General features: G+C 36.7%; 1 protein-coding gene across 8 annotated transcripts in view; it reads left to right on the top strand.

Moving 5' to 3' along the window:
- The window catches only part of DPH6 (diphthamine biosynthesis 6), a 443212-nt gene that overhangs the window by 147938 nt on the left and 272876 nt on the right, over positions 1-22398 (top strand). For 6 of the 8 annotated variants that reach the window (XM_079914294.1, XM_079914299.1, XM_079914300.1 and 3 more), the window contains one exon: positions 20960-21105. In XM_079914294.1, coding sequence (XP_079770420.1) covers positions 20960-21105 — 146 coding nt within the window. The remainder of the gene's footprint in view (positions 1-20959; positions 21106-22398) is intronic. The other 2 variants (XM_079914295.1, XM_079914301.1) reach the window with 1 other exon arrangement.

The following is a 22398-nucleotide window of genomic DNA, read 5'->3' as shown; positions in this document are numbered from 1 at the left end:
TGGAATATTACTCAGCCATAAAAAGAAACGAAATTGAGCTATTTGTAATGAGGTGGATAGACCTAGAGTCTGTCATACAGAGTGAAGTAAGTCAGAAAGAGAAAGACAAATAACATATGCTAACACATATATATGGAATTTAAGATAAAAATAATGTCTTGAAGAACCTAGGGGTAAGACAGGAATAAAGACAGACCTATTAGAGAATGGACTTGAGGATATGGGGAAGGGGAAGGGGAAGCTGTGACAAAGTGAGAGAGTGGCATGGACCTATATACACTACCAAACGTAAAATACATAGCTAGTGGGAAGCAGCCGCATAGCACAGGGAGATCAGCTCCGTGCTTTGTGACCACTTAGAGGGGTGGGATAGGGAGGGTGGAAGGGGGGAGATGCAAGAGGGAAGAGATATGGGAACGTATGTATATGTATAACTGATTCACTTTGTTATAAAGCAGAAACTAACACACCATTGTAAAGTAATTATACTCCAATAAAGATGTAAAAAAAAAAACAGTATATGCCTTGTTTATGTGTTGGGAGGGAGAGATATAAAGCAGAATTTTATTTATTTTATGCAAATCAAACATTCATTTATGGAAATGAAAGATTAGCATATGACTTACTTATGAACCTGTCACTCCTTGCTCTACAGCTTTTGATGACTCCTATTTGCTATAGAACAAAGTCCAAACTGCTTAGTATATACTTTAAGGCCCTCTTTTATCTGGTTTTAACCTACTTCCCTAGGCTGATATTTACCACCCACTCCTCCCACGTCTAGGAATCTTATGCTCTGGTCTCTTGGACTGATTTCTACTCCTGTTCCCTTGGACCTCCTGATATTTCTTACTCCACTGGGACCTTACTCCTTTCCACTTTCTCTGTCCTTTGACTATTAGTCTCAGATGCTCACCAGTCTTCCCATAAAGTTTTCTCCATTTTACCCGAAGGACTTAATCTCTTGGAGTGTATGCCTTCCACTCACTCCTGAATTTCTGAATACTTCCTTAGCTTCCTCTTGGGGCTTCCGATTATATTCCACCCCTTATATATTGTGGTTCCATCCATAGCCATATTTATGGTGATATTAAATGCCTACGTGACTTCAAGTACCAATTTTTTTTTTTTTTTTTTTTTTTTTTTTTTTTGTGGTACGCGGGCCTCTCACTGTTGTGGCCTCTCCCGTTGTGGAGCACAGGCTCCGGACGCGCAGGCTCAGCAGCCATGGCTCACGGGCCCAGTAGCTCCATGGCATGTGGGATCTTCCCGGACCAGGGCACAAACCCGTGTCTCCTGCATCGGCAGGCGGACTCTCAACCACTGCACCACCAGGGAAGCCCTTCAACTACCAATTTTATTCTTATGACAGTTAAGGCTATTTCTCCATCATCTTTCTATGCCTAAGACATGTGTTTTTTCTTTTGTTTTTTTTTTGCCATGCCATGTGGCATGGGGATCTTGTTCTCTGACCAGAGATCAAACCCGTGCCCCCTGCAGTGGGAGTGTGGAGTCTTAACCTCTGGACCACCAGGGAATAGATACATGTATATGCATAACTGAATCACTATGATGTATACCTGCAACTAATGCAACATTGTTAATCAACTATACTCCAATACAAAATAAAAAGGTAAAAAAAAAGACGTATTCAGCTGCCAACTGGGCACCTTTCTCTCTTAGGTATCTTCAAGCACCTCAGCCTCAACTGTGGAGAACCAAACATTTCTTTCCTGACATCTATGCCATATTTATGTTTCCTGACAGTGAAAGGCCCCATTGTTTCCTCGGGTATCCAAGCCCCCCAAAAAAATAAAAATTAAAAATGAATTGTAATAAATCATTTCATATAATCCATCATTCATAAATAAGGCCTCAAGTCCTTTTCATTCTACCTTCCTAATATCGTATTATCTGTTCCTTTTTGTCCTCATGTCACCACATTAGAGTCTTCCCTATCTTCTTTTTTTTTAAATTAATTTTCATTGGAGTATAGTTGCTTTACAATGTTGTGTTAGTTTCTACTGTATAGCAAAGTGCTTCCCTATCTTCTTTTTCAAGTCTGTCTCCTCCCTGTCTTGCCCCTTGTCCCTCCATTGTCCATATATTGCCATCATGATATATATGAATTCAAATCTGATCATATCACACTTTCATTTCAAAAAGCAAACTTTTGAGTTGCTCCCCATTGTCTTAAAATAAAATTTAAACTTCTAACACAGCACAGTCTGTCCGTGGGGAAGAGTGAAGCTTGTAAGGTATACAATCTCCAGCATCTACCCTATCCTTCATCAACTCTGAATAGTTGATGATTTCCCTAGAGTGAGCATCCCCTCATACCTCCATGTTCTACTCGCCTTCTACTCGCCTTCTCTGCATGTTTTCTCTCTCCTTCACTCTACTAAATCCAATTTGTCCTTAAAGTCTAAATTCAGAGTTTAGTACTATGAGGTTGTCTTGCTTAAATAAGCCTTTTTTGAGCCTGCCATTTTCCTCTTTGCCTCCTGGTATGTAGCACTTCTCATGCTATATAATATTTTTCTCTTAATGTTTATTATAAAGTTAAGGCATGTAATATGTAAAAACATAAATTCAAATAGTATAAAATATAGTGAAAAATATTCCACTGACTCCAAGCTCCAGTTTTTCTGTCCTTTCCCAGAGCAACAACTCTTTTCTGCTCTAGGGTATCTTATCAAAAACATTTTTGCATATGTAAAAAATGTATGCATGTGTTTATCCACTTTAACCTAAATTGGAGTATACTATGCACATTAGTGTCCATCTTCCATTTTAACACATGAAAATTCAGGTCATTTGTTTCCACATCATTGTGTTCTATTACATACACACAAAACCTGTTCTTTATTGATAGATTTTATTCTTTATTGATCCCTTTCATGTCTTTTGCTATTACAAATAATGCTAGAATGAACATTACTCTACATATAATTTTGGGCATGTATGAGTTTATCTATAGGATAAAATTCTAGAATGGACATGCTGGGTCAAAAGTATATATGTTTTTAATTTTAATAGATACTTAAGAAATCCATTTCCAGTTATGGTGGAATAACTTGCATGAGATCAACTCTCCCAATTCAAACAACTAGAAAAGTGGTATGTAATTAAAACAAATTAATGTTGGCAGGCATTAGAGACTACAAAAACTGAAATAATTTGAGGGGCCAGAATTCTAGAGAGGATGGAAGCCCTGAACGTTGCCTCTTCTTCTAATTCAAAAATGCTACAGAAGTGCCAAGAAGCTGAGGAGAAAACTCCAGCTGAGAAGCTGACTTGGGACTTTCAGCAGCTTCACAGGGCTAGGGAGACAAAAATTAGAATTCAGGGCAAACCAAAGTGGAATGGACCTGCTTAACCCTCCAAGTTTTCAGTTGGATTTATACATGGACTCTAACTTAGGAATAAAGGCAAACCAGAAATAGTGCAGCCCTTGCAAATGCTTATATCCAACTTTGAATCGTATCAATCCTAGAGTGAATTAAAGTGATCTGATCCTACTCTTATTGCCTATTTCTCTCTGGAGAAAAATAATGTGATTCAGAGCCTTAGATTTTAAATATCTCACATACAGTTTTCAGCAGGCAATCAAAAATTACCAAGCATATCAGAAGACCTGAGAAGATAACTGAAACTAAGAAAAAAACACAAAATAGAAACAGTCCCAGAGGATATCTATTTAATCAGATTATCAGATGTAGACTTTGAAATGACTATGGTAGGGCTTCCCTGATGGCGCAGTGGTTGAAAGTCCACCTGCCAATCACGGGTTCGTGCCCCGGTCTGGGAAGATCCCACATGCCGCGTAGCGGCTGGGCCCGTGAGCCGTGGCTGCTGAGCCTGCGCGTCCGGAGCCTGTGCTCCGCAACGGGAGAGGCCACAACAGTGAGAGACCCGCATACCGCAAAAAAAAAAAAAAAAAAAAAAAGACTATGGCATTGGGTGAATAGATGAACTATTTTAGGGGATATTTGAAAGCTATATCAAATAATCAAATAGAATTCTGGAACTTAAAAATACAATACCTAAAACTAAGAACACAATACATGAGTTTACCCGTAGATTAGATACAGTTGTATAGACAATTAAAGAACTGGAAGATAGGGCAATGTAAAATATCCAACCTGAAGCACAGAGAGAATAGAATGGAAATAGAGGCAAGAATATGAGATGTAAGGAAGAGAAGTTTATCATACATGTAATTGGAGTTGCAGGAGTGGAAGAGAGAAAGGAAAGAACAGAAGCAGCGTTTGAAGAGATTTTAGGACTTTGCTGTGATTATTTTTGCTGATTTTGACAAGTAGCTTCTCAGGATGGTTTAAAATTGCTCTAAAAGGGAGGGGTGAATATAAATGGATAGTTGTACATTTTGAACAGGAATTCTTTTCCCTGATAGTTATAGATAATTATGCAAAGCAATCTGAGTGTCTTTTTCTCTGGCTTCTGTGTAGTCTAATCTGTGTATGTGGATTTTCTGTAAAGTGAGTACTTAATATTTATACAGTTAGAAATTTGTTTCTCAGCTTATTCACAACAGTTATCTGACACAATCCACATTTTAATTCAGACTGCCCAGGTTTTTTGCTCTCTTTAGTTTCCTTTCATTTTTGCATATGCTCATAAAGGAGACTCAATCAGTTGCCTGATGTACACATAGTACAGTGATTCTAATATAAAAGTGAATGAGTCATTTGTCAAACTCTATCTTCTTTCTGAATTTAGAAAGTATTTTTTTAACCTATTATCTAGGACTCTGGTCTTCTGCATCATTGTCTGAGACAAATCAGATTTTAAGGAATGCCTGTATCTCCTTATCTTTATGAATAATGTGATTAACCTCATTAAGTGATTTTAAAGATCAACCACATGTTCATTTTTCGACTTGTTGGCACAACTCTCTTGAATAGTCAAGGAGTCCAAAAGAAGGGGAGAAAGCAGACAACCTTTGAACTTGCAGGGGTGGGAGAGAAAGAGGTTAGGTAGAGGAACCCAGTGTGTTTACCTGCCTCAGATCCCCTGAGCCACTTTTTATGTACTGTGTAATGTGTCACATGTACTATGACATGACTTATTAACTGTAATGTCAATTTTGCTAATATATTAATCTTTGAATATATTGCTATATTCAAGGGTTCATATTTTTAAGTTAGGGAATTTTTGCATATTATAATGATTTCCCATGCAGGAATTAATATTGTGAGAATTACAGAGAAGTTGGTGGCGGGAGTTGTGAAGAGAAGATGATACCTTTGGGCAAGAGTCCTTTCATAGTTCCTTCAGATCCCATAGGGTAAGAGGCAGTGTGGGATAGCAATCAGCAAGTTACCTCTGTACCTAGGAGCCCAGGTGTGAATCCTACCCCTGACTCTACTGCTTACCTGAAACGTTGATCTAGTTAGTTTCCCATATATAAAATGGAAGTAATAACAATGAAATGATATATAAAGTGCTTAGCTCAGCATCTGGCAATGTTAAATGTTAACAATGTTTACTATTATGAGTAAAATTTATAATGTTAAATGTTAGCAATGTTAGCAGGTTTACTATTACGAGTAAAATTTGCCATTACTAAAGAATGTTAACAATGTTTATTATTAAATGTTAGCAGTGTTTACTATTATGAGTAAAATTTGCCATTACTAAAGAATAATTTGGAAACTTTTCTGCCTTACAAAATACACAGAGAACTGGGTAGACACTATAATTGGGGTCATATTTAAAACTCTCAAGGGATTTTTAACTGGCATATATCAACATGTGAGGCAGCAGTCCTAACAGAAAAATGGCAGAAGCTATGGAGAACCACTATACAGAAAATGTCTTAAAACCTAATACAGACCGAAGAGATGCTCAGACTGATTTAGTATCAGAGAAATACAAATTAAAGCAACAGTGGGATGTTACTTGTACCAGTTTGGCAAAAATGCGAAAGCTGGATAATGCCAGTTATTGACAGGTGGGGATTTGTAGAACCCCTCTAAGAATGTGGACAGGTACTTCCATTCTAGAGGGCAATATTGTAATACCTAGATTAAATGTCCCTATACTCCTTGATGAAGCAATTCTCCTATCAGTCCCTAAGGGGACATGAGTGAGACTAGTCCTTTGCAGGGTTAGTTTTGATGGTGTTGGGTTAGGGTTGTTGGAGGCAACATGGATGTCCATTCCTGGGAGAGCTTTTAGTTAAAACACGGTAGGCACACCTTACAAACTACAGATTTACAGTTAAACAGATATATTCAATGTGCGAATGGCAGCAAAGTGCTGAATGAATAAAAGCAACATTGAGATAAATTAAAAATATAGTATACATTTAAATACATTTAAATAATACATTTGCAAGGACATAGACAAGAGATACACATGGAATACTTTAAAATATTTGCCTGTGATAAGGAAAAAAATGGGGATAAAGAATAGAGATAAACAGGAATTTTTATTCTTTATTTCTTATTGAAGTATAGTTGATGTACAATATTATATAAGTTACAGGTGTGCAGTATAGTTATTCACAATTTTTAAAGGTTATACTCCATTTACAGTTATTATGAAATATTGGCTATATTTCCTATGCTGTACAATATATCCCCATAGCTTAGTTATACATAATAGTTTGTAGCTCTTAATTCCCCACCCCTATGTTGCCCCTCCCCCTGTCCCTCTTCCCACTGGTAAATAAATGGGAATTTAAAAAAAAAACAATAAAAGAATACCTGACTATTGCTGAAAATTTGAGATATGATAAAATATAGGGTAGCAAATAAAAAGCATAGTTCTGCCCCATGATGCACACTGCTAACATGTCGGTGGATTCCATGTTGTTTTATTGTACACACAGTGTTCATTGTACACACAAGCTCATGTCATTAAATACTTGTACATATTGTATTTACATAATTTGGTACAACTATACATACAGTTTGTTTCCTTTTTTTCTCCTAATATGCTGTGTTTATTTTCCCACATAATTAAATCTATTGGAAAATACATTAATTAATGGCTGTGCAGATTCCATTATATTTATATTCTACATATGAATATAGCATAGTGAATTTAACAAGTTATCTCTTGGGAATATTTCTTTCTAAATTATTATAAATAATGTTATTTATTTTTAAATTATTATAAATAATTTTGTGATTATTATCTTTCCTAATAAATCTTCATGTACATTTCTGATTATTACTTTCTTTAGATAAATCCCTAGGAATGTAATTTCTGGGTCAAAAAATACAACAACTTCAAGGCTTATACATTTATTACTCTAAATTAACTGTGGAATCATTTTAGTCATTGATTCTTAAATTTCTATAGGTTCCTAAAATTATCATCTGAACAATGGAGTCAAAAATCATTTTATCTTTTGTGCTATTTTCCCCCAAGATTATTTTCTCACTGTTCAAAAAAAGAAGATGAATTTTAATATGAAAATTACATCAAATTTTAAAGGTTTTGGGCCGTTATTTAAATGTTTGTTAAGAGTATTCCTATTTTGTGATATTTTACAATGTTTGTCAAAGTTAATACTCTCAAATGGTCCTTCAAACTTTGCTATGGGAAGCAACCCTCTGAGTCTTTCCTGCCTCTCACTCATATCACCATCTTACTTTCATCTCTTATAGTTGATTTTTACCTCCATGTCTATGTATTACTTCATGATTTCCCCCAATTCTAGAACTATTTGTTGACTGCTCACTCTAGATTATACAGATTTAGCTATCTTTACTCCCTTTGCCTCCATCACATATGTGTACTGTTTCCCTCATTCCATCTTCCCATACAGTTATATTGCAATTCCAGTTGGATGAATAGTCAGTGTTTAAATTACGATCACTATGAAAATTCAAAACACAGCTGAGTTAGATAATAAACTCTGGTAATAAACCTTTCCTGTACAACTTTTTACTTTTTCATTTGAATTAATAATTGTCTTGTTTTATTCACTTATTTAGTATTCCATGTACCAATCACTAATTCAGTGCTGTACTCACTGCCAATTTTCTAGTCTCTTAGCCAGATGTTCAGACATGTTAAGTAGTTTCTCAGTTTCCTCCTCCTGAAGTCGTTTCCAGGGCCCTCTGACCTGTATGTAATCTGGGCCAGTTTCCTTCTATGTTAACGAGGCTGTCATCGTATCATCTCATAATCCTGGAGAACCCTTTACCTTTCTTCTTTGTTGAAGCCCTCATTTCCTGGATCCAGCATCTTCCTTTTTCTTTGTTTTATTCTCATTTTTGTGAAGCACATTCTCTACAAGATTTTAATAAATGGTCCACAGGAGGTAAGTGTTTTGAGACACTGCATATCTATAAATGTCTTCATTATTTCCTTGCATTTGATTGGTTCTTCAGCAGGTCATAAATTCTATTTTTGGAATATTTTCCCTCTGGATCTTGATAGTATTGCTTCATTCCCTTGCAGTTGGTATATGCTGTTGAGAAGCCTAAAGTCATTCTAATTCCTGACTATTTGTATGCAACCTTATTTATTTCTCTCTCCATCTCTCTGTAAGAGTATGTAAGATATTTCTGTTGCCCCAAGAATTGTAAAGTCTTATGTGCTGTGTCTTGGGTGTGCATATTTTTATCCATTGTGCTGAGACAGGTAGAATTTTCAGCTTGAAAATTTCAGTTCTGGGAAATTTCCTTGAATTACTTCACTGGTGTTTTCCTCCCCTTTGATTTTGCTTCTTTGAATTCCTATTATTTAGATGTCTTTTAATTTTTACCTACATCATTTTTCCCCTTTCTGGGAGACTTTCTCAATTTTACCTTCAAAAATTTTAATTGAGTTTTTCCATATCTTATTTTTAATTTCTAAAAACTTATTTTTGTTCTCTGAATGTTCTTTTTTTAATCTATAATACTTTATCCTTATTATAATTTTTCTTCTCTCCTGCATAGTCCTTTTTCTCCATTGTTTACTTTGGTGTCTCTAACTTTCATTTTAGAGATGTTTCTGCTAATCTTTGGTGTTCTACTCACATTTGAGAGTAGGGACCTAAAATTTTTGTGGTAAGCACTAAGTGTGTGGATGGAGCTTTGTGACCTTGAGTTTCACTACAGGGAAGTATATCTAGGTCATTTAATCTGAGCTAGTTAGATTTCAAAGAAAAGGACTCTCCAGTCTGCTCTTGAAGTGAACGCATGCTGCAGGTTTTTTTGTTTGTTTTGTTTTCTGGGAGTTGAACAAGGAAAATGCTAGAGGTCTCCGAATCTTGTGTGCATACATTAACTGAATCCCTCTGTTTTTATTACAGTACCTCTGCCCTCAGCTGTGTTTCTTTTCTCCCAGGCTAGTTCCTCTGTCTCACCCTCTGCAGAGAATAAACCTTCAATGTTCTGCCATGGTGGAGGAGAGGCAGTTGCCAGCCTAGAGTGAAAGGATCTGGGGATCTGACTGCTTGTTAAACACACTGCCAATCAACCCTTCTTATTTTGGTGTCCTTCTCACATTTTCCCTTTACTTCCAGAGGTACCCAGTGCCACCAACTCATTACCTTATTGTTTTAGAGGAAGGAGTTATTTTACTGAGTAAATTGGTTTGGTCCTCTGCATTCTCCACTGTCGGTCGGCCTAGGATCCAGTGTTCTTGGGTCTATTAAATTTGTTGATCCTGTCACTTGCTCTCTGCTTTTCTGCATCTTTTTGAGTTTATGCCATTTTATGAAATACCTCCCATGAAGGTTTTAGAAGGGGGTGGGAGTAGATGCATGGATTCAATCCACTGTCTTTACCAGAAGCAGTTACTCTTAAATCGAGAGATTTCTTAAGATCATCCAAGTAAAAGTTGTCTGCTAAATGGAAGAATGAAACCATATCATATAAAAATTGTGAATATATAGAATTGGTTGCTTTTTCCAGAACTATTCACATAGAATTGGGAAATTGGACTTCTAGCCTTGAGTCAAAGGTAAGTAGATATGTACTAAGGAGTATACCACTCAGCTAGGTGCTATAAGAGCTAAAGCCAGATATGTGCAATGCTGATTTCAAGCTTAAAGCTGTATTTCAAGTTCTGTTTTATATGAGTTAGCTTGTCTTCCTTACGGGTTTGACAAAAGAGCAATTTACAATCCAAGCTACCTATCACTTAAAAGCAAAAGATAAAGAGAATTTCACTAAAGTTGATTTGATGGTGTGGGTGAGAGAGACAGAATTTTAAGCCTTGTTCCCTGTACTGCTAACTTTATGGGAAAGAACACCTTTAACTGACCTTGAAAGTCAAGAGGAGGTAGAATTTCCTTGAGGGGAGATTTTGAATTTTGAACATAAGTGAGTTGGAAGGATATGTGGAATTTTATGGTTGAGTCCAGTGAGTATTATAAATATAAATTACTAGGTGTATTAAAATGTATTCTTAAAAAAAGTAAAAAATATGTACCGTAGAATTTCAAAGAAAATTATATGTTGTTGAGAGAATTCTGAGTAAATTCAGAGATAAATTGACAGCCATACTGGACTTTAAGAATGGATAGGATTTTTGACTGGCTGAACTGTTTGGAGTATATTTTGAGTACTGGGAGAGGAAGCTGAAAAAAGAAGTCAAAGCCATATCGTGAGAGATTTTGAATACTGAAGTGTGGATTTAATTATCTAAACAATGAGGACTAACTGCAGGATTTAGAGAAAGGGACTAAAGTTCTGAGAGGTGTAGTTTAAGGAATTTGACCTGGCAGTAAATAGTGCCCATTAATAGCTGTAGTTGAAGAGAAGAGGTGAAGGTCCTCCATACTTAGTGGCTGTTCTAATATATGACCTTGAACCCGTCCCTCACATTTCTCTGATTGTGTTTTATAGAAGAACTCTTAACTGCCAGTGTCATGTGGTACTAATAGAACTGAGTGATAAGTATTTGTAAGGACTTCTTATGTGCTCAGTTCTATGCTGGCTTCTATAAGGGGTACAAAGTAAGTCAAAGAGTTATTTTTCATGGAACTTAGAGTTTTGTAAATGAGGGGAGGACTCTAATAACTTGGATCATATAAAGCCAAATTGGTATTTGCTATAAATGTAATTGGGACCTAAGAGATGGAAGATGACCACATGACCTAGAGTAGCTGAAGGCGATGTCATGGAAGCCTCAGCACTTAAACTGGTCTGAAGGATGGATGAAATTTACATGGGTGGTGGCAACACAGTGAATCAATATGAAGAAGATTCCTTGGCAAGAAGACATGCAGGGACAATGATGAACTTGTTTTAAATGAAACTAAGAGCTGGTATTGGTAGATTAATAAGAAAAAGGTGAGGTGGGAATTTAGGACCCAATCATAAAGGGCCCTGAGAGATGGACCAAGCAATTTGGGATAAGAAATAGCAAGATATAGAAGGCTCATCAACAGGGATTTATATTATTAAAATATATCTCAGGAAATTTAGTCTGGCAGTAGTATTCTTGGATTGGGAGTAGAAGAAATTGGAAATGAAAAAGAGTCTAAGGTGCTCTTATAGGAAACAGGTGTGAGGGCTTAGAGCATGAAACCGCTGACAGTAGGGATGGAGAGAGAGAACACAACTAAAAGAAAGATTTTGACGGAAGAATGAAAAAGAAACTAGCACCAAATGGCCAGAAGCTGGGAAAGGAAGAATCAAAGATTAATCCACACGTAATGATTGGGGAAATTAGAAGCACACATTTTTGCAGAGGAGAACAGGGTTGAGAAAGAACATGATAAGCTTGGTCTTAAACATACTGAGTTTTAAATTATAACATATAAACCAAAGGCATATGTTTTTAAACTATGAGGTTGGCACACAATTGAGATGTTCAGGCTAAAGACTAAGGTTTGTTATTTATCAGAGTCAGGACACAACTTTAAATTCTGTGTTTGTTTAGTTCTAAGCTACATAACCTTTGCAAATCAACCTAGTTTTCACCTCTGGAAAAGGGAAAAAATAAAATTAGTAGCCATTTCATTGAGTATATATTATATGCTATGTAGTGTATTAGACTTATTTTTTCACATGGTTTTATTACTGAAAACAGCACTCCTATGAGGTAGACGCTGTTGTCATCTCCATTGTACAGATCAGTAATCTGAGGCTCCAAGAGTTTGCATGACCTAAGATCACGTAGCTACAAAGTGACAGAGCTAGGATTTGAACCAAGGGCAGTGTGTCTCCAAAGCTACTGCTTTTAATGAGTTATGCAATGCTGCTTTCACTGTGCCTCACTACAGTTTGTGCTTTATCTACTTTTATAGTTAAGCTGTGTATTTACTAAGTGCTTACTAAGTGCCATACTCTGTGCTAAGTGCTTTTTATGCATTATTTTATTTAACCATCTAACAAGCCTATGACGTTGCTACTACTAATGTTTACATTTTACAGATGAGGAATCACTTAGAGGGTGAGTTACTTTTCCAGAGTCACAGAGCTGGGAAGTTGCAGAACCGGAATTTATGCTTTAAGTCTATCTGATTTCAGAGCGGATGCTCTTTTTTATTCTTAAAAGTTATTTTGAAGATTAAATAAGATAATTTCATCATTTTCTTAACTTTAAGGCATAAAGCAAATTGTCTTTAATTAGTAGTGACAGTGTTCGTATTTGCAGCAGCAGAATAACATAAAGGTGATGGTTGAACCCGTGGACTGCATAAGCTATCTGAGGGAATAAATTGATAAAGAAGACTATAGAGAGAATCATGAGGGCTATTTATAATTTAGGAGCAGCAGGAGGGAAAGGAGTTGGAGAAGCCTAGCAATAACTTAGAAAATACAGTAACATGGAAGCCTAAGGAAAACAATCACAAAGATTTGAGACATCAGTTGTACCACATGCTGCATAAAATTTGAAAAAGATAAGGTCATTAGACAGTGTCCCAGCACATTGCTACTTATACTAAAAACCAGTCAACAGGACCACCATCCATCCAGTTTCCCAATGCAGAAAGCTGGGAATTTTTCTTACTTTTTTTTAAACTTTCTTCACTTCTCCAGTCACTTATTTCAGCCTAGAAAACCTCTCTCAAAATATCTGCCCTCTCCTCTCCATCCTCACTGCTACTTCTCCAGTTCAGGAAAGCTTTACCTCCTGCCTAGATTCCTCCAGCAACTTCTCAGTTCTTTCTGCTTCTTGACTTATTGCCCTCCAGCCCATTCTCCACTGTGCAGCCAGAATGATGTTTCTAAAAGACAAATGAGATCAGGTCAGTTTTCTGTTTAAAACATCCTCATGGGTTCTCAGTGATCTGAGGATAATAACTTAGTATGGCATATGAAGCCCCATAACATCTGTCCTCTTTCTAGTTTTTCAGCCTCACCTCTCCACTATTACTCGTCTAGTTATGTTTCAGCTATGCCAAACTTACTTCAATTTCTAGTACCCATCGTGTGCTCTGGGACTTAACACATGCTGTTCCTTCTGGAACAGTTTTCTTCTCTCCTGCCTTCTCTCTCTCTCTCTCTCCCCTCTCCCTCTCCCTCTTTCTCTTTCTCTTTCCCTCTCTCTCTCTCCAGACTTTCCTGGTTAACTCATCCTTCAGATTCTTTGAGAAGCCTTTTGAGTTCCTTCCAGTTAGGTCCCCTGCTTTATACTCCCACCGCATCTCATGCATCCACCAAAGCAATCCCTACCCTTTATTGTAATTGCTTATTTAACTTTATGTCTGTACCTCCAGACAGTAAGCTGTTTTATGCAGAATTTATGTCTGCTCCTATTGTTATCCCCAGCACTTAAAACAATACCAGACCTACTGTAGACATTCAATAAATACTTCTTTAATAAGTGCTATGAATGAATATATGCAGCATGAAATTATTTTGTATGTTAAATACATCATTTATAAAATGAAATTGTGGTGAGTTTTTTAAACCTCATGGTTTTCTCTAGGTGGTAGGAGGGATGAGGGAAGTGCAATTTCATTTGGCCTTTTCTTTTTTTTGTCAGTTTTAAGATTAGTAACAGCAAATGAGGTAGGTTTAAAAGAAAAAATATCTTGATTTAATAAGAAATTCTCACAATTATGGTATTACAGTCTTTTTTTTTTTTTTTTTTTTTTTTTTTGCGTTACGCGGGTCTCTCACTGTTGTGGCCTCTCCCATTGCGGAGCAGAGGCTCCGGACGCCGCAGGCTCAGCAGCCACGGCTCACGGGCCCAGCTGCTCCGCGGCATGTGGGATCTTCCCAGACCGGGGCACGAACCCGTGTCCCCTGCATCGTCAGGCGGACTCTCAACCACTGCGCCACCAGGGAAGCCCTACAGTCTTTTAAAAGGATAAAAAAATTAAACAGGGAAATCGTGATGCCCATAACCTTTTCAGTTCAATAATTAGTAGAGCTCAAATGGAGTTATTATGAATATGAATATTTATCTGTATGAATAAATGTGCCAGAAAAAATAGAATCATATAAGTAATTTCCTTTTCATTTACTAGGAATTCACTTTTTAAATGCTCAGACTCCAAGGCATTCTTATAAGCCATGAAATGACCCAAGTCGGCCACATCTGTTCAAAATGTGTTTTAGAAAGCTTATCTTAACAATAGTTAGTTGGAAAATTAATGTTCACCTTCCATAAAAATTTTATCCAAAAGAGAACACAGCACAATTTAGATATATGTGAAGCAAGGAATATACTTGTATACAATGGAAATTATAATGTGAAATAAGTAAAAAATGATCTTATTATTTTATCAAAAATAATTTAACTGGTTAGAAAACAGCAACATATTTCTTTTCAGCTGGTCAAGATCCTTTTGAAATTTTATTTTATTGATGTGTTAGCTTTATACCTTTGTATTTATACAAAGGATGGGACCAGTTTGACTGATGTCAGACAGAATAACAGCTGTATTAATCATATCCAGTGGCCATCTGATCTGAATCTTTTTCTATATAACATTCCCCAAATGGTTAAAAATGGGGAAAAATAGTGACATCCCTGATTCAGTGGGTAATCAGATAAGAAAAACATTGACAACCATGTGTAAATTTTATTCAGTTTTAGAGTTCCAAAAGTAGAAAAATTTTATCCTATTTCTAACGATATAGAAAAAGAAATTAGTAACTTTCTCCTGATGCCGAAAGCTCAGCTTCTCCGTACACTGGTGCCGAATCAAATCTCGGAGACAGAGATTTGGGTGAAGTAGAAAAGGATAGCTTTATTACTTTGCCAGACAAAGGGAGACACAGTGGGCTCCTGCCTCGAAAAGCTATGTGTCCCAACTTGGAGAGGACAGTGAGAAGTTTTATAGTAATGGTTCAAAGAGGGTGTGATCAGCTCGTGGACATTCTTCTGATGGGTTGGTGGTAAGGTAAATAGGAGTCAGCCTCATCAACCTTCAGGTTCCAACTGGTCTGGGGTCTACATGCTTGTGGGCAGCATACAATCGTTAACCGTTAACTTCTCCCACCTGGAGGGGATTTCAGTATCTGCAAAACAGCTCAAAGATATTATTGTGTGTATCCTTTGATGGGGAACCAGGACCTTGTGCCAAGGCTGCACTATTGTTTCTCTTAACTGTTTTGTTTCTCCCTTGTCTCATATCCCCTCCCTTCCCTAATTAACAACTGCTTGAATCTGCATGTTGGAACTCAGGGAAGGTCATGGAGGCTGAATGAAGGCTATTTCCTGTAATCACAGAAATGAAGGACACAGAAAGGCTTTGTGCCCAGAAGGCCCACAGGGCCCTGCTCGGTATCACTCCTCCCTTTTACTTCATAATTCTGTTTGGGAATGGCTTACTTTGTGTCTGAAACTATACCTGTCAGTACATGCCAATTGGACCCTTTTCTGGAAGTATACAGGGTATCTGAACCATGGAGAAGACAGCCATTTGGTCATTGTGTACTATGTGCTACACACTGCTAGGAAAAAATTATGAGAGGGTTTAAGAAATTTAGAAACTTATAGTCTCATGAGAAACATTTAAATTCAAGGGGTACATAGTAATGCAATACAGAAATATGTCACAAGGCAGCATAGGACAATCCCACAGGCAATAATAAGAGTGATTTCTATAAGTTGAAGAGAAGGAAATTGCCTGTTGGGGTTTATGTTTATCACATTATATTTCACTTTTTAAGATTTAATCTTTTGGGTTTTTTTTCCAGCCAGTCAAGATTCTTTTGAATCTTTATTTTACTTTATTTTCCCATTCAGTGTATTAGCTTTATGTCTTGGTATTCTTGTGAATGATGGGACCAAATGGCTGAAGTCTGACTCTCAGTTTACAGAGCTTGATTTCCATTGAATAGGCAATGGTCAAACACCAAAAGTTTTTAAGTGAATGAATGCCATCTCATATTGTTAAGGAAAGTTAGTGTGTTGATAACATGTAGGGTAGATTGGGAGGGGTGAATATAAAGCAGGAAGACAAGAGATTATTGTAATAGTTCAAGTGCAAAGTGATCAGTAAGGATGTTAGAATGGAAGGGAGTGCATACATTTTCTCATTCACTGCCATATGCCTAGTGTATAGAAGAGCATCTGGCACGTAATAAGTACTGAGTGAATATTTGTAGATTCAATAAATGAATTCATGAAAATTTTAAAATGTAGGCTGTGTGGCAGAAGGAAAGGAAGGAATTAAGTTCTACTCCAGTATTTTAAGTTTGATTGAACAGAAATTGAGCAGGCAGAGAAGGTTTTGAGGAAAAAATTAAGAACTGTGTTTTATTCACGTTGAAGTAAGACAACAATGCTCCCAAGTAAAACACTCAATAAACGTTTGTTATGGGGGGAGCGAATACATGGGAGAGAGGTTGATGGCTAGGGTTTTCACTTCGAGAGCCATTTGCAGTAGAGGTAATAGATATAGTAGGGGTCATGGTCCTCAAAGATGGGAGTATATAGATAAAGAGCAGAAGGTCCAAGGGAATAGCAAATTAATAGAGAAAAGATAACATATGTCAACTGCTTCCTATGCACTAGGCACTGGGTTAAAAGCTTTGTATGTATTATATCTTCTAATACAACATCCCCCGAAGGGCAGGTATTACCTAGGGAAATGGAAATTCAGAGAACTTAATCAATTCATCCCGGGTCCAGTACTCAGTAAGTGCTGGAGCTAGAATATGAACCTACAGCTGTCTATCCCTAGTTTTCCAACTGTGCTGAAATTACTCTCTGTTCATAAATTTTGTCTATCTTTTCCAGTAAATCTTTAATGTATTTATAGTAGTTATGTTTAAAGTCATTATCTACTGAGTTCAATATTTGGTTACTGTGTGTGTCTGTTTTTGTTTTGTTTGTTTTTCTCTTGATTACAGTTCACATTTTTAACTTTTTCACTGTTCATCTAATTTGTTTTATATATATTATGGTAGATATTGAATAAAAAAGAACAGTAGAGACTGAAGTAAATATTCACTCCAGAAAAGTCACACCCCTTCCTCTGTCTGACAGCTAGTTTGTGGTGTTTATTCTCTTTAGTCTGATCTCCAGTTGAGCTGGGTCTGGTTTGAGTTGTTTCAGTTTGCTACGTGTTTGAAATGTTTTGAAAGCAGGATAAGGTCTCTCCCTTTATCAGGGCATGTGATCTGTGCTCCAGTGAGTCTAGAGATCTCTCTCTCCTTCTCCCCCCTACCCCGTCTCCCTGCTTTAAAGTCCTGCTACCAATTTTTTTTTTTGGTCTTTTTTTTTTGCCTTTTCAAGGGCTTACTGCTGTTGGCCTTTCCCTGCCTCCTCTCTGGCTTTCCAAGTCTTGGCTGAAATCTCTCTGTCTTCCTGCCCTGTCACCAGTCCTTGGTACAGTGAAAGTTCAGTAGAAAAGACTTGATGGGCAGGTGTTCTCAAAGGGATCTCTCTCCCCTTTTCTGCCCTGGCCCTAGCTCTCTGCATGTAGCTACTGTGTACACTTAGTTAAGACTGTGAAAAAGAACTGGCAGCCTATACACACTCCCTGGGTCTCCTCAGGACTCTAATAGTCCGTCACAGAGGTCCACAGATGGCCATAAGAGTTTGGCTTTTTGTATACGCTGATAGACGTCAGCGTAGATTTGCTTCTACTCTGTCTGTTCCCCCATTAGGAAAGTGACCATGGATCTTCACTCATCTAGGAAAGGCTTACCCTTTTCTGCAGTTAGTTCATCCAGACTTCTTTGCATTCTCGGATCTCTGTAGGTAAAACACAAAGGCATGGTTGCTTTGTAGCCTATCTGGCATGTTTTTGGTGTTACGGTGATAACAACTGTCTACTTCCACTTTTTACATACTAACTGAAACTATTTAACAATGTTTTAATAACTAATGGACATTAGACCTTAATTGTCAAATAGCAATATGAAAAATATTTTTTATTTTTCAATATAGATTGCTATCGTTTGTACTTAAATTATGGAAAGAATCATGATAATTCAGTGAGAAACTAAACCTTAGAAAAACTGTTACCTATTTAGTATTTTCAGTTACAATGAAATTGATAGAGAAACTTATCAAAGTGAACTGCAAAAACTGTATTTGGAGTGATTAAGTGCTGGCATACAGTAATGCTAATTTTGAGTTGAAACCCAAACACAGACCTGAAACATGTTAGAATAAAATTGCTACTTTCTGTGAATAGTGTAGATATGAGTAACACTATCCTACATGTTTTAGAAAAGTAAATTGAATGTTGTGTACCACAAATATGTCTCTGGAATGTACACATCTGAATTCTCTACTACCTAAACTGACCCTTTTTTTATCACATGCATACATCATGTTTTTGTGCTACCAGGATGTTGATTTCTAACAGGGTGCTATGTCTTAGATAAAGAAAATGGCTTAAAGAAAGTGGCTAGCATAAACTTTGCTTCTTGAGGTCTCTCAGGACATCAAAGGGACTTGGAACTGGCTAAAAGTCAGCCAATAAAGATCGAATTTTCTAGATACTTGCATCTACTAGAGCTTGAAGCTAGTAGAGTTTAGAGGGGCTGCAAAAGACATCCTAAGGATTCACAGACTACTTCTTGGTTCATCAGCCATAAAAACCACTGGGCTCTTTACCCAAATTTCTTTACTTGGAATCTGTGTCCATGCTGCTGAACCAGTAGTAGTGGGGAGAAGAGATTGCACATATCATTTATAGAAGCAACATCACTGTTTCATCATTGTGGTATTAAAATATAAGGTGCAGTATATTTAGGAAGCTTCCGGAGACCAGGGACATTGTCTTGTTTACTTTTGGATCTTTTTCATCTAGCAAGGCCTGCCAAATAATCACTGTTAAATAAATATTTGTTGAAGAACTGATTGGATGAATATTATGGAAATATTTTACATGAACTGGAAATATCACTGGATGCATCCATATTTTAGATTTCCTAGTACTATGTTGGATTAACATAGCAGCTCGCATTACTTTTACTAGGGACTAATAAAAGGATATCAGTAGGATAACAGCCATGCCAACTTTAATTTTAAAAAATCCAGTTATTCTTTGGTGGTAGATTATAGAAGTTTTGCAAAGCTTCAGTGAAAGATTTTCTAACAAAAGGAAGCCAGTGATTGTTAAGGTATACTCCCACATAAGAAGACTGTCCATAAAGGTGAGAGTAGAAGGTTCACTTGGTAGACAGTTGCTAGAATGGGAAGACCAGTGAAGGGAGATCAGCAGAGAAGGGGTCAGGCACTAGCTGACAGGACAAGGAAACACCCCTGAAATCCACATCCCATTATTATTCCTACATTTTTTATTGCAAAGCAGACATTAATTTAACTTGGTTTACCACAGTAATGTATTCCTGTTATCTGCTCTCCTAAGGACCAGCTGCCGTAATTCTGCCTTGCTGATTCCCTACTTCATTTATCCACTTTGCTCATGTGAGTTCTTATAGAAAATGCCACCCCATTTTCTTTCCTTCACTTTTCTTGCTGTTTGCCTTTACAGGTCATCCACATTACTATTGATCCTTAGAGGGAGTAGTAGAATTTTCATAGATGTGTGCTTTAAATCCCGAAGGGCACGTAGTCAATAGCTGAAATGTAATGGATTTGGAATGGTAGCACAACCACAAAAAAAAAAACAAATAAATAAATGTGTAACTGTGCAGGTAAAACCAAAGACTTAGGCCACAGTCCCAGCACTGGCAGTAACAGAGAACATCAATGGAGTCGCTCTTCCTTTGGGCTGGAAGAGACTGTAAGCAGGGAAAGCTATGAAATTCAGAATGAAGGAGATGGAATCATAGTGCTAAAACCTCCACACGAGAGCAGGAAGATTCTATGGCAAGCCAGTGAGAATGCTCCCCAGCACTGATTCCAGCCATGTACCAACCAGATAAGAGATGATTTTACTCTCAGTATCATTTAAATAACACAGCTTATATTCAGTGCAAAGCACAGGGAATTTTTTTGTTTCTTTGCTTATTTACTTGTGTGTTTTAATTTCAGGTTTAATCAGACAACATTATAAGCTATCCCAGCCTTTCTGGGAGTTATACTTTCCTAGGGCTTGTCTGCAGCATTGGAACTTCATGAGTTCTTGATTCCCTTGGAACTTTACTATTAATAATAACCTTAAGCATAATAACCATGTTTATGGCTTCTTTGTGTGCACAGGCCCAAGGAAAGGCCTTAGATTACATTCTCTGTGTCTCTGAGAAATGCTCTAAACACAACATTTTTTCCCCTTCTACATGTACGTCAAAGGGCAGGGGAAAGCACAGTTTGGCTGCATATATTCTCATTTACTGCGTAATTACTTAGTATCTTTCCCCCTTAGCCTCCCTTTGAAGCTAAAGCTAGTGGCATTCCTAAACTTTATAGTAATCTTTACGCTTTCTCATTATACACAAAAATGTTGGTCGCTTACATCTTTTTATAAGGGTTTGGTGATTATTAAAAATGCTATGCTTTATGATAACATTTTTCATATGGTTTTAAACACATATTAAGCAGAAATATACAGTTATTTTCCTGTAGCTCACCATCTATTTTGGAATTAAAGTTTCTGGTGTGGATATTTTTTAGGACAAAATAAGTTAAGTGAACATTTTTGCTAACTAATTTTAAGATTCCTGTTTCTTTCCTTCTTTTTCTTTTTCTTTTCTTCCCCTATTTTCAGCTTTCTAAGAAGTACGGAGTCCATGTTTGTGGAGAAGGTGGAGAGTATGAAACGTTCACTTTGGACTGCCCTCTATTTAAGAAGAAAATAATTGTGTAAGATATCATTTCAGCATTTTCTTCCCCTTCCTCAAATTTAAGTGATGGAAGCAACGTAACATTAAGCTGGAGGCAACTTTTGTTAAGAGAAATAGAACATGTCCTCCAAGTTCACAAACACTCAATTTGTTTAATACCAGTGAAGTTGTCTGAATACCTAAATCAATACATGACAAGACGAGGCCTTCATAGAAGCCTATAAACTTTTTAGACATTGCACTTTCATTTACTTGCTGATTATGGCCTACAGTAAAACTGGTACCTATACACTGACACTTTTATCCTTTCATGAAGTGTGAATTGCCTGTGTTATTTATCTTTCATTACAGCTACATTTGATAAACTGCCACATCAGTAGCCTCTGGGTTCCATTAACTCCGTTCTCTTTTTCCTTTTTCTTGGCTTTAATAACTTAGAATGGTAATACTAAACATTTCTCTTCAATTATTTGGGGTTATTTTTACATATAAACTTTGTTTTTAAATGAATTCTGTTTTTTGGTGAATAGTGTGATTTCTTTGCCATAAATTGTTAAAATTCGTGTAGCAAAAAGTAGGAACTTTCTTCAGTTTGTTAACATTATTATCCATACTCTAATTTCTATCACTCCTCTCATATGCTAAGAGAGCACTTCATTTGCTTTTCCTAAGCTCTTCAGCTTCTTGAAAAGGTTGTCAGAATTATGCTTGATTTCAGAAACCTCATCTGATGAAAGACTAGAATTTTGTATCGAATGGACAGCTTTAATATTTTCAACACTGAAAGGTGACTTCTTTGTACATATTAATAATGAGGGAAAGAATGTTCTGAGAAGTTAAGACAACTCCAGGTGAATTTTCTAAAAGTTACATTTATCTTGGGTAACATAGCCAAGACCTTTCCATTACCCTGTGCAATATTCACCCACTCTTGCTTCTCTCATTTCTTCTAATTTGTTTTCCATTAATAATCATCGAACATAATAATAATATATTTGGCAAATATATATCAAGTACCTATTATGTCTAAAGCATTCTACTGGGCACCACTGATGTTGAAACATAGTTCCTGTCTCCAGAAGGGTGGAAGGAAGACACACCTGCATAAAATTGTGACACAAAATGGTAGAGGATAAGAGTCAGAAGAATAAGTTCATAAACGAGAGGTATTTCTTGTGGCTTCAGTGATCACAGAACAATTCATTGAATGAACTGTGCCTTAGGTATTACTTCTATGAAATAATACTGTTTGGTTACTTAAGAAAAACATTTCCATGCTAGGGTGAAATTATAGTATAATAGGAAACTTGCA

Source organism: Stenella coeruleoalba (genome assembly GCF_951394435.1).
Source record: "Stenella coeruleoalba genome assembly, chromosome: 2".
NCBI classification, from domain to species: Eukaryota; Metazoa; Chordata; class Mammalia; order Artiodactyla; family Delphinidae; genus Stenella; species Stenella coeruleoalba.
This window is presented reverse-complemented; position numbering and strand designations above follow the sequence as displayed.